Genomic DNA, 13,322 nt, shown 5'->3' with positions numbered 1-13,322 from the left:
GCACTGCACTGCCATTTTTAAAGAAATCTTCCAGCTCAACAGCAATCCAACACAGCTGCTGAAGCTGAAAGAGTGGCCAGTGCAGGCAACCAAAAGCCTCCCCACAGAGACAGCAAGTTGTCCCCGCCAGCCTTACTCACGCGCGCCCATCCAAGAAACCCCGTTGCAACTCGCGGGAGCCTTTCCCTAGGCTTCAGCAGGCTCGGACCGAGCTGAAACTCCCCCCTTTCCCAGCAGTTGCAGATCATTTATTCTGCAATTCAGCGCAGCCCTGCTTTGAAAACATCCTTCTGATGCTGTTTTCCTGCAAATGGCATAATGAGGAATAATAAGCAGGTGCTTCCGAACACAAACCCAGAACAGCAGGGGTACAAAACTACTATAAATGAAGCAATTAAGTAACCACACTGTTCACTGTTTATTGACAATCTTTATTAGAGCTGACTTTCCGTGTATAGAGGCTTCCTAGCAAGTATAAATATGAACCAAAGTGCCACCCCACAGTAAGAAATCTTTATTTGCACAAAAAGATACAAACAACTAATATTTCAAAGATCGCCCTGTTTAGTACATACAATGCCAAAAAGGCAAAAATAAACCAAGATGAAAGACTAGCAGCAAAAAGAATTCTAGTTCTCCTTCAACACAGTCTGTGTGCTTCAAACATTTCGCTAGGAAACAGAGTACAAAGAGGATTCAACCGATTTATATATGAAATATCCCACCAAAAATAACACTGTGTAAAGAAGGTTAGTAGTACAAAGTCGGGTGGAAAGAAAAAAAAAGAGAAGAAAATAGTAGATGTAATATTAAAAATCTCAAGTGTAAACTTTACTGCTGCTTTAAAATAAAAAACAACAAAAGTCACATGAGTATTTCCGTTTGGCTTAGCAGCCAGGAAAATAAGAAAAGCTGATTTTTTAATTTATTTTTTTTTTTAAAGTGCTTAACCACCATATCCAAAAGTAATGACTTTCAGACCTACTTAACATGAATGTGCTCAAAAAGCCACTGCTTACAGTATAAAAGCCGTCGTTCTGAAATGCTGCGCATACAAACTGGCTTTATCTGCGCGAATGAAAGATTGCTTTGAACAGCTCTCAATCATATGATGTCCCAAATCAATGTAATGCTATTAGAGCAGGCAGCTGAATAAGTCCCAGAAAGTTGAAGTTTAAGAATAAGAGACATAAAAAAATAATCTTTTTTTTTTTTTTAAAGGCAGCATGCCTCTCCCAGCCGCAAGAAGGTAACTTTACGTAATAAGTGAGAGAAACACAGTTTACTATTATCATAAACGATGTAAAACAACCTGACTGTTGACCTAGTAATTCACATGTTTAACAAAGGGAGATAAACGCTTCTCAGTGATAAAATACAAAAAGGTAATCGTGTGGGTGGGACCAATCACTAACACAGTATTTCACTTACTATTAAACATACTGTCAACTTGCCTTTAAAACTGGCAGTATGTCCTAACTCAGAAAAAAAACACACCAAAAAAAAAAAAACCCAAGAAAAACAAGAAAACCAATGACTTGACCTTTAGGAGTGTTTTGTTACATTGTTATATATTTATTTGAGCCTTAGTGCAAAGGAAAAATATAACATTCTAGGCTCCAAAGCAAGTCAAATACATAAGACTGTTTCACGGGGGTTTTTGACAGACATCAGACACACAGATTCCAAGAGAAACTTCAGGTTTTTTTATAATGGCTGCTTCGTAATGGCCCTTCATTTTCATCTCACGGTTAGAAAACACATTTAAAAGTGTCGGCAAAGACTCTGGCATTCATGAACCTCAAGTACAGCCATAAATCGTTTCAAGCCCACCACTCTCCCGTATCAGGACCATCATAACCAAACCGAACCGTCGGTATTGCTGCAGCTGTCGCACTGTGCCCACAGCCTGTCAGGAGCACTATCCATCCCCGCAGTTATTGTACCAATTTCTCCATCAGCTTTGGGAATCTGCAAGCTTCAATCTGTTTACTTTCATCTATTTCACAGGCCTTATTTTTGGAACTGTTTCTTGAAAGTCATCAATTCCCAACACAGTGTCTTCTTGTCCTTCAGGACAGTTTTTAAATTAGAGAACCCTCTGGTTCATTTACCACTAAAATACATATTATCCGGAAAAGGTAACTTTTCCCCTACAAAGTTCCTGTAAACACCTCTGTATTAAGCCATGGCAAGCTCTAGACCAGGAAATTCAGCATCTCCAGTGACTTGACTTTACCTCACTTCTCTACAAAAACAACAAATAAACAAAAAAAAAAACCCCTTTATAATTAAAAGTTAAAGGAAATAACACAACAAACAAATAGTGAAGCATTCAGTTAACCAAAGCAGACATCTAAAATAAGCGTCTGAAAATGTAACATTTGGAAAGCAATGATTTTAGTGGTTGAAGTGTGCAAATGACTAAATACGTCACCTGTTTCAGAGATAACTGAATACTGTAGTCATCAATGATTACCATTCAAGTCTAGCACTGGCAGTTCTGTTGCTTCTGCTGGCTTTGGACATTATATATTATCACTTTCTCTGCATATTTCAAGCCTTTTCGTTTTGTTTTTTTGTTTTTTTGTTTTTTTTTTTTTTAAACAGATACCAGCAGCATCACTTTAGATCAGTATAGGAAAGATGAGAACTTTTTCTTTTTTTAAAGATCTCCTGTACATCCCAAGTCTGGCAAGACTGAATATTATGTGAAATTAAACATAATGTTTCAAGCAGGAACATCAAATATTATTTCAAGTTTTGTCTGTCTATGTAAATCACCTCCAAAAGATTCAGAATCTCAGTTTTCTGTGAAACAAATATGATAAATATGGAAAAACACCATGCAACGGAAGCGTAGCTATTCTATTGATGAGAAGTACAAAAGCTTAGAAACAGAAAAACACCAGCTTCAGCCCGAGACTGAAAAAAACCCACAGATTTTTCAAAACCAGAGTCCATACAGTGTCACACAGCCCTGCCTTGTCATGTTTGTTAATATCCTCGCTTAGAAGTCAGACAGCATTTTGTTTAACTTGTATTGCTCTGTATCATTACGCTAAACCATAATTAACTCCTCTTTTGTGCCGGCCTCATTCCAACACAATTGTACCCACTGTATACCAGCAGCAGTTCTCAGGTTTTGTTTTGCAGCTCAGCTGTATTTTTCTTGGATATTCACAAGACTGGCATTTGACTGGATGCGCTTGGCTAGAAAGGGAAAAATTATATGAAAATTAAACACAAAGAATTCCACAAAACTAGTCTCTCCACTCCCTCTATTTATCCGACGCAGACTTGCAAACAGCTTTCCATTCACATCCAGAAACTTTAATGAAAAGATATGGCTGAAGCTCTTTACCGCCCTTCTTCAGGGGACAGCAGCAGACTAATAGTCGCTATTAGCGCCGTCAGCACAGCTGCAGGCGGATCTGGCTGGGCCCCCTCTCCCGCGAGAGCCAAGCAAGTCCCTGGCACCACCCGACTCTAATGGCGAAACGCCAGCACTGTCACTTACGCAAAATGAGTATCCGCTTCTTCTGCTTCGAGTGAAGGAAGCTGCTAAGATAAAAAACAATAGGTAGGAAGAGGATAAAGGAGGAAACCGCAATCACTGGGACCGTATCACTGCAGGGAACAGAACAGTTGAAAGTCCTGCTCCAAAGCTTCCGAGTGATGTTCATCTACAAGAAAAAAATAAGCAAGGCATGAGAGCAAGCACGTGCACATCTGCTGCACAGCATGGCAAACGCTCAGGCCTCAAGACGTGCAAGTGTTCAAATATGATCACAGAAAACAACAGATCTCCCCTTAAAAGCACGCAAACCCCTGAAAATGTAGAAACAGACAATTTCAACAGAGCTGAGATTTCACATCAAAACTTTCATGAGCTCCAAAAGCAGACTACGCTCAGATATACTGTAGACATTGCCACATGCTTGTTTCCCAGAGAACTCACTGACAGCCTGCGGGGACAGGGCTAATCCCACATTTTCGACAATGCTCCTTTTGCCCAGCCACTTAAAACCCCACAATACAACACAGCTTTATCCAAACATATGTCACCAATGCTGAGGACCCCCAGAAACAGCTGCTCTAATAAGGAATCAATTATTACACTGGCTAGAACAATAGCAGTAAAGCTTTGCATTAAAAGCCAGAAGATTAAGAGATTTTTCTTTTAATTTTTTTTTTTTAAACCCATCCCCTTCACGGTAACAAGAAATTAAAGTGCAGCTACTCCAACTGGAACGCACTGGGGTGATCAGGAGCTTCAGTCACGCTCCTGCTGCACTGACTGAGGACAGGACAGAGCGAGATAGCCCCACCGAGATCCGAAATAACTTCTTCCCCTGGCGACATCAGCCAGACAAAGGTAGTGCCGCCCACACCCTCCCACACTGAAAGGGAAAAGGCAATCCCTAGCAAGACAAGCACAAATGGCTCAGGTTAATAAAGACCTCCATGACAAGGCCTCTCCGTTGACTATTAATAAATACTTACTGCATCCTCCACGTCGATACACAAGTGCGCGGAGTGCCCAGACTCTCCACCTTGCCTGTTCATCCTTTGCAAGTTGTTATACAGGTCATTCAACATTTTGTAGGTTTCGTTGCAGTTTTTGCATACTTCTGTATAGTTATTTGGTGACAGATTGATGGCTTGTCCCTAGGGTTATAAAACAGCATTCATATAGAGTTTTAAGGCATTATAAAAAGAAAAATAACCAACCTTCAAAACTGGAGTCAAGTTTGAACCAAAATCCAGGTTTCTAGCATCCTGGATGGAGTAGAGGCCCAGACAGACAACTCACATGAGAATGCAGGAGGAAAAGGGACCAACTCTAATTCAGTAGGGACAGGATCCATTTCCTGCAGATCATGCATCTCAAACTGTTCCCTGAACTAGCAGCTTTTTTTTTTTTTTAAAAAAAAAAAAGAGACTAATTTTTAAAGTACCGGTTCCCAGAAGGAGAAAAAAAAAAAAAAATACCAGTAATTAAATGTTATTCTGGAGCCAGAGATCAGGTTCCTTAATACTGTGTTTTGGTTTTCGTTTGCCCATACCTAAGAAGTAACTGTTGTTACTGCTGAGCTGTACTGACAGGGACAGACTTTGCCATAATAAGTAATCCTTTTCATTTGTGGCCTTCACCACCCCCGAATGCAATATGACACACTTGAAAACAAAACTGCAATCTCTAAAGATATTCTAACCCAGTAATGGTTCTACCAGCTACCCACTGACCACTGGGTTAAGCTCTAGTTCAGACACTGAAATGATCAATAGGCCAGTCCTCACAGCTCCTGGCCACTGCCTGTAAAGGCACATTTCCTAAAAATCATTAATAATTTAAAAAAAAAAAAAAAACCCCAGTTAGTTTCCTCAGAGATTGTTTCATAGCCATCATTTCCCATTTTCACCATTGAATGATCCCAGAACTTGGCCAGTTTCCGACTAAAATGGAATACGCAGTTTCTTAGGGCATTTTCTCTGAGGACAATTACCACGTTTGTTTCACTAAGTGAATTAAATTGCCTTTGCAACACAGACAAATGTTGTCTACCCATAATTTTACTAGTCAAAAGAACTGTTACAATGATTTAAGGTACTCTGAACTAGTCTATATTATCAAAAGGCTATTTAAAGATTGAATTGTTAACTCAGAAGACAACAGTTCTCCAAAGAGGTAGAAAAAGAGACTTCCAGCATGCAGACACAATGTTTCTTACTATATAATTATCAACTGTTGTGAACTCAGAAATTCTGATGTGAAGTAGCACTGCAATTACACACAAAATGAAGTCAAGGTGAATATCAATTAGAATTAATTTTAGGCTCTCAATCTGTAAACATCTGCATTTTACAGATCATTGCTTTAGCTGCCTAAAATTCACAAACTCACCTGAGTTTGTGACAAATAGGCAGTCTATTTGCTTAATATGCATCTGCAGTTTATTCAGCACACAGAAGATTTTGCTAGCAATTAGAGGATTTAGTGCTTCTCTTAAATACACAGCATAAATACCTGAAGGTTATGTTCAAAACATGTCAGAGATTTATTGAATAAATCCAGGAATTCTACAGTAGAATTTGATAATCCCTCACTGCTGTTCTTTAAACAATCTGTCAAAGAGAAAGAAAAACATCAGGATATTCTAATTTCTAACATTTCCATAGCCGACAAGCCCCAGACACTCCACTCCTGCAAAAAGAGCTCTTGACTATAAAAGACAGGTCTAGTCAGCACTGCGGTTTCCTTATCTGCCTGCCATTGATGTCTCAGACCTGCTGACCTAACCCTTCATCGAGAACATATTTCAGAATTAATTGGCCTTGATTAAGTGAAAGATGAAGACTATTATCAAGAGCTTTCTGAAGAGGGGGTCTGAATTATCTTTGGACTTTAAGATAAAACAAGGCATTACTTTTATTTTCTACCCTGCAAATCTGGCTTTGCCCAGCAACAGTAACAGCCATTATGCAAAAGCAGAAGCAGCAGCAGTGGAGATGAAACGGAGAGTGTCCAGGAAACAGCTAGACCATGGATACAACGGCAGAATGAGAGCGTAGGTTATTTTTCTTAAAGAAAAGAGCTGGCCATTTCACCAGCTTTGAGGGGAGCTCTGTGTCTTTCCTCCCAGTCACAGGCTCAACCCTACCACACTACTGTTTCCATCCATCCCACCCCACTCCAGGTGCTCTAATCATACAGACCCTTGAAAACAACAGTCATTTGGGAATTTAGATGTTCGGCAACTGCACCATGAGAGCAAGCCAACATACTAGAAAACCCTCCCGAAAGAAGGAAGCACTATCAGTGCTGAGGGCGAGCATTCAACTGTACATTGGGCAGGCAGCACACAGGTCACAAGCTAAGCACGGCAGGAGAACACAGACCACAGAGCTCCTCCTGCACTGCCTTCTCAGTCCTCATACAGCCCAGACTCACAAATGGAAACAAACTCTTCTGGGCTGTCAAGGAACTCTGCAGCAAACCCAGTGTCTTTAACACTCAACTCCATAGCGCTACTCCCTCTGTTTTTTAGTGCACCTATTAGTGTAGGGTCCCCCTTCCCGCACCAGGGCAATGGCAAAAAGCCATACTTTAGCTGTAAGCGTGGCACAGCACTGTCAGCACGGGGACGGTGAGATACAGGAACACCTTCCACCCATAAAATGAGATAAAAAGAATGGCTGTGGAGGCAGATACTGTTCAATGTGTAAGCATTCCAGAGTTACTGACTTCACTAACAAACAAGGAAAAGCGTCTTATGTCGGTTTTTAAAAAAATGGGAAGACAAAAAAAAAAAATAGAAGAAACCACAATGAAGCCAAGGAAAGTCTCCAGCAAGGTCTGTAGATCAAAAAGAAAACTGACATGACTACCTGTCGTGGTTTAGCCCCAGCCAGCAAAAAGAACCATACAGTCGCTCACTCACTCCCCTCCCCGGCAGAGACAGGAGAATTGGAAGAAAAAGGCAAAACTCGTGGGTTGTGATAAAGGCAGTTTAACAGAACAGCAAAGGAAAGAGGAAAATGACAACAACAATACTGATAAAGGAATATATAAAACTCAATTAATGTACTACTGCTCACGGATGGGAGTTGGGATAAGCCCCCTCTTCCAGCTATATACTTAGCACAGCACCACATGGTATCCAATACCCCTTTGGCTAGTGTGGGTCAGCCTACCAGCTGTGTCCCGTCCCAGCTTCTTGTGAAAATTAACCCTATCCCCACCAGAACCAGAACACTACCTTTTGAAAGAATAGCCTAAAAGAAATATTTATATAACAACTAAGTTTTCTGACAGGCTAGTGCCCTCAGATTTTGGCACTATGCCTTACAGAATAAAAAGCTCTGCTACCCTTCATTGGAGTGGCTCTAGTTTGGGATTTTTGTGTTATCTACTGACTGTATTTAAACGAATAAATACAATTCTGACCTGTGCAAATTTTAGGGGCTAAGTCATAACAGTAGCATGAAAGCTACAGAACGAGTCACATACTTGCACAGTTGGCTGTCTCCCAGGTTTCGTTAAAGAACTCCGAAAGGGTCACGACTATCTGCAACCTGTCTGAGGTCAAGATGCTTTTGGCACAATTGTGGCTCTCGGAAGAATTCTAGAAGAAAAAGAAAACAACAAAAAAAGCGATCAAGTGTTTAAAATACAAAAGGTAAAATTTTGACAAGTATTTTAGGCAAGCACAGCTAAATAATCACAATGCATCACATTGATATTTCCAGAATCCAGGGCAGAATTGACGGAACAATAAAAATCTTTCAATCCTTCAATTCACACTACAAGCAATGCAGCACATGGTCTTTGAGGACTGCATGTGACTGCAAAAAAAAAAAAAATAAAAGCAAGCAGAGAGACATGGCCTGCCCTGCCAGGTAGCTTATATTCGTCCATTTCTGGGCCGCTCCCCCAGGAGCCAGCTCAAGGCACATGCATTCAGAAAGAAGGATGCGGTCATTCTCGTTAGGCTGAAGGAGCATTTTAAGGAGCTGAACCAATGGACTGGTCTCAAAACAAGCCAAACCCGAACAACAGAAAACAACCTCCAAAACCGCTGTACCAACATCCCTGGTTGTAGGACGTAGTCCTTCGCAAAGCAGCGCCCATGGACGCTCCCCCAAGCCTGTGACCAAGTTGGCTCTTGTCCTCCCCAGGCGACAGTACCACCCTCATCTGTCTTACTGAGCCACCCAACACACCCCGCTCTCAAAGCAGGCACAACTCTTACAGCAACTTATTCTCTGGACCAGAGTGACTAAAAAAGAAGTTACAGAATAAACAGGAGGTATCCCTACCAGAATTTAGAACTACTTTTTTCTCCTTCAAAGCTTTATTTTCTCCCTCAAACCACTGATATGAAACCATGACCTCCGGTCAGCTGACTCCTGTGCTCTAGCTTCTGGTTTCTGGCTGCTAAATTGACTTAAGCACTCCTCAAAATTGCCAAAGCTGCCAAAAGCCTCTTTGGTAAGTGACGTGAGAGATATAAGAACATAATCTCTTTAACGAGAAAGATGTTCCTTACAGAGTTTTATGAGAAATCCAGTTTCTGCTTCTCTTTGTTAAAACAGGTTTATTTTAAAAAGAAGTTTCCTTTGGAGGCTCAACTGTCAAATATTGCCACATCTGGTAACTCCTACGTTCAACCGCTTTCATTTCTACTAAATTACAAACAGATATGCAAGAAAGTTGGTTTTGTGGGAAACTCTCTGGTTGCTTCACAAAGGCCTTTAACTGTGAAGCTTCCTCACCAGCTGGACCCATGAGTGGGAAAAAGCACTTTAAATTCAAAACTGAATCAAGTAGACCAACATGATTCCTTAAAGAGGTTTCCCTAGCCTAGTGAGGAGGATTTTACAAGTCAGAGACATCCAAAACTTCGCTGCTTCTTTCACATTGCACTATAACTATTGCAGGATGGCAAAGATAAAAACATCAGATATCTGATTACTTGCGATCACAGGCTGAGGTCATAAGAGGTCAGCTCATTTATTTATGTGGTTAGTTAATCCATGCACAGAAGTAAAGCCAAACAGTCTCTAACATAGATGTGTCTTCCAGATGACATACTGGACCAGCCCTCCCAGGCCGACAGCACTCAAGAACAGCAGCTGCAATGCATTCATACATATTGTTAGTACTGGGATACATCTGGCAACCTAATCTTAGCCAACACATTGTGCTGAAAGTACCCAAGAGAATTACATGCTTGATTTCTTGCCTTCACATTACCTAGTCACTAGTATAAAACAGCTTCCATATGAGAAACAAATAAACACACTACACCTCTGCAAACTAAAACAAGAGACCACTGGCTAGATATTTGCCCCTGAAAGGCCAATTACCAAACAAACATCCCTGCACTTTTCCAATACAAGCATGGGTGTGGTGAGGGGAAACAGGCAGACAAGGCATCAACACCAGAAAGTGACAGGTAACTGAGCTTGTGAAACCGTTTGCAGCAGCACACTGCAGCACCAGAAGTTTAACCAGGTTTAAAGATCAACAGATTTTTCTTATCACAGTGATTCTAAATACACTCTACACTGGAAGGACAATCAGGGTGCCACACTGCTATAAACTTGCTCTCTGCTTGTACTCTTATCAGGGCACACACTCCTAGCCATCATCAGAGAACGGACAAAGATCCTTTGACCTGATCCACTACTGTCATCCTCATGTTATCTAGGAACTAACTTTTACAAATAGATAAACTGGATAACAGCATGCAATACTACCCATGAACCACCTCCAACACCAAGAAATTAAATAAAAAAAAGATCGAGAGCCTGGAGCATGTAAACAGACAATCCAGCTTCAGTCAAGGTTTCCCACTGGTGGGGGCCACAGGCTCCAGCCAGCACTCAGGACTTCTACTTTGCTGCAACGTGTTCCCACCAGCTTTGGAGCCAAGAACACTGTGACACAGCCCACCACTAAGGATGTGCATCACTTGCCACAGCTTCAGAGCCCATCACTTTTCCAAGAAGCACCAGCCAACTGAGCCCAGTCAGCCTTCCTCATTAGTGCCGTACAACGACCTGCGAGCCAGAGAGCTCCTCCGGGTATTGCTACATCAGCAAGAACGACTCGAGTTTTTCCACTTGTGCAGAGAAGCAGAGGTTTTTTTCCCGCAGGGAGAGCTGCCTGCCCCCAGCCACGCCGGCAGCACCGGCCCGGCCGCCGCACCAGCCAGCCATCGCCGACCGCGGTGCTTCCCAGAGGCTCCCAGCTCACTCTCTGCGCTCTGGTACAGACCTGACATGACTGGAAACCTCAAGGAAACAGCCCAGGCCTACTCCCCCACAACCCGCCACCGGGGCGTGGCGGGCCGTAGCCCCGGGCCGCCTGGCAGCCCCCAGCCCTCGCCCGCCCGTTTCCCCCGCCCCCCCCCCCCCGGACGCACCCCGACGGCGCGGGCGATGCTGCCGTACTGTGCGAGGAGGCTGCGGTAGTGTCGGTGGCAGTCCTGACAGAGCCGCACCGGGCGGGCGCGGCGGCCCAGGCAGCCCGTCAGCGTCGCGCTGCCCTCGGCGAAGGCGGCCAGGAGGCGGCGGCACTCGGGTTCCAGCTCCGGCAGGTCGCCGGGCAGCCCCTCCGCGTCCCACAGCTCCTCCGCCAGCTCCTCCGCCTCTCCCAGCGCCAGCGGCCGCCGCAGCTCCCCGGCGGCGGGGCCGAGGGCGAGCGCCAGGGCAGGCAGCAGCGGCAGGAGGCAGCGCACCGGCGCCATGGCGGCCGCGCCGAGGAAGCGGAAGCGGCGGATGGAGGAACGGCCCCGCCTCCGCCGCGGGGAGCCGCCGATCATTGGCCGAGATTAGTGAGGAGGCGTGACCTAGGGAGGGGAGCTGCCGCTCATTGGTCGCGGTAGGTGAGGGGGCGGGTCTGAGGGCGGGGCGGGAATGGGGTGGGCTCCGGTCGCTGGCATGGCGGCCCTAGCTCCGGGCGTGGGAGGGGGATGCGGTGGCCGGGAAGGGGATGCGGTGGCTGGGAGAGTGTACCCGGCCCGGGACACGCTCTGCTCCATGGGGAGCGCAGTTCCAGTGCTGTGCATTTCCGCCAGGAAACCTCTTTTCATCCACAAAGGGGATTTAAACGTTATCTGTCGCCTGGGAAGCGGCTTTGAAACACGCTGAACATACAGCAACCATTAGGAAAAAAAAATAAAAAATAAAATCCCAGAACCAGAGAAAAGAGTTGACGAGGGAGGAGCAAACCGCGCCTTTCTGCAGTCAAAGCACCCTCCCGTGTTTTATCTCACGCTGGGTGCCTTCGTGGGCACCTGGCCCCAAACTACCCCCACCCTGTAAAACCACAGTCCCCAAAGGAAAACTCTTCCCAGGGCAGGAGGAAAACTCTTCCCAGGGCAGGAGGAGCGAGGGCAGCAGCGGGTAATCCCCCCACACACACCCCGGGCCGGGGACTGGAGTGCCAGGCTCTCTAATAACTTCTCTGTCTGGCAGGACCTTGACCCGGTGCCTGTCCCATGTCACTAAAGCCCATGTCACAGTGACCTCCACGGGATTTTGACCCGAGTACTGGACTTTGGTAAGGCCTTTGACACCGTTGCCCACAGCATTCTCCTGGAGAAGCTGGCGAATCATGGCATAGACAAGTGTACTCTTCGCTGGGTTAAAAACTGTCTGGATGGCTGTGCCCAGAGAGTTGTGATCAATGGGGTGAAATCTTCTTGGCGGCCGGTCACCAGTGGTGTCCCTCAGGGCTCAGTTTTGGGGCCGGTTTTGTTTAATATCTTTATCAATGATCTGGATGAGGGGATTGAGTGCACCCTCAGTCAGTTTGCAGACGACATCAAACTAGGTGGGAGTGTTGATCTGCTTGAGGGTAGGAAGGCTCTACAGAGACCTGGACAGGCTGGATCGATGGGCCAAGGCCAACTGTATGAGGTTCAATAAGGCCAAGTGGCGGGTCCTGCATTTCGGTCACAACAACCCCAAGCAACGCTACGGGCTTGGGGAAGAGTGGCTGGAAAGCTGCCCAGCAGAAAAGGGCCTGGGGGTGCTGCTGGACGGCCAGCTTAACATGAGCCAGCAGTGTGCCCAGGTGGCCAAGAAGGCCAACAGCATTCTGGCTTGTATCAGGAATAGCGTGGCCAGCAGGAGTAGGGAAGTGATCGTGTCTCTGTACTTGGCACTGGTGAGGCCTCACCTCGAGTACTGTGTTCAGTTCTGGGCCCCTCTGTACAAGAGGGACATTGAAGTGCTGGAGCGTGTCCAGAGGAGAGCAGCCAGGCTGGTGAGGGGTCTGGAGACCAGGTCATATGAGGAGAGGCTGAGGGAGCTGGGCATGTTTAGCTTGGAGAAGAGGAGGCTGAGGGGAGACCTCATTGCCCTCTACAACTGCCTGAAAGGAGGCTGGAGAGAGGTGGGTGTTGGCCTCTTTTCCCAGGCGAATAATGACAGGACCAGAGGAAATGGTCTGAAGCTGTGGCAGGGGATGTTTAGGTTAGATATTAGGAAGAATTACTTTACTGAAAGAGTGGTCAGGCACTGGAACAGCCTGCCCAGGGAGGGGGTTGAGTCACCATCCCTAGAGGTGTTTAAGAAACGTCTAGATGTGGCACTTCAGGGCATGCTCTGAAGGGCAGAGATTGTAGGTTGTTTGGTTGGACTCGATGATCTTAAGGGTCCTTTCCAACCATGAAGATTCTGTGATTCTGTGATTCTGAATTTGGGTTTCTTAGCACTCTGGCCAGGCACACATCAGAGAGGCAGAGTAGAACCCTGCAACTCCATACCGTGGTGCCTGCGGGAATAAGCGAGCTGGGCAGGAATGG

At 45.2% G+C, this 13,322-nt stretch overlaps 1 protein-coding gene across 1 annotated transcript; it reads right to left on the bottom strand.

Moving 5' to 3' along the window:
* Positions 1-410: 410 nt before the first annotated feature.
* Positions 411-11,265, bottom strand: OSTM1 (osteoclastogenesis associated transmembrane protein 1). Its single transcript, XM_063329841.1, has 6 exons — positions 10,935-11,265; positions 8,015-8,129; positions 6,032-6,129; positions 4,507-4,671; positions 3,521-3,686; positions 411-3,213 (listed from the first exon to the last, which is right to left on the bottom strand). The coding sequence occupies exons 1-6, from the start codon at positions 11,256-11,258 to the stop codon at positions 3,158-3,160; spliced, it is 924 nt and encodes a 307-aa protein (XP_063185911.1). The 5' UTR covers positions 11,259-11,265; the 3' UTR covers positions 411-3,157.
* Between the last annotated feature and the right edge of the window lie 2,057 nt (positions 11,266-13,322).

Source organism: Chroicocephalus ridibundus, chromosome 3 (assembly GCF_963924245.1).
Source record: "Chroicocephalus ridibundus chromosome 3, bChrRid1.1, whole genome shotgun sequence".
Taxonomy (NCBI): Eukaryota; Metazoa; Chordata; class Aves; order Charadriiformes; family Laridae; genus Chroicocephalus; species Chroicocephalus ridibundus.
Note: the sequence above shows the minus strand (reverse complement) of the source record. Positions and strands in the feature narration are given on the sequence as shown.

What these genes read in the sequence shown, in the direction of transcription:
- OSTM1 (XM_063329841.1), bottom strand. Translation starts at nt 11,258, where the DNA reads ATGGCGCCGGTGCGCTGCCTCCTGCCGCTGCTGCCTGCCCTGGCGCTC. An exon ending in GCATCGCCCGCGCCGTCGGG is followed by an intron (nt 8,130 to 10,934) that starts GTGCGTCCGGGG and finishes TTTTTCTTCTAG; the next exon opens with AATTCTTCCGAGAGCCACAA. An exon ending in GGAGACAGCCAACTGTGCAA is followed by an intron (nt 6,130 to 8,014) that starts GTATGTGACTCG and finishes TCTCTTTGACAG; the next exon opens with ATTGTTTAAAGAACAGCAGT.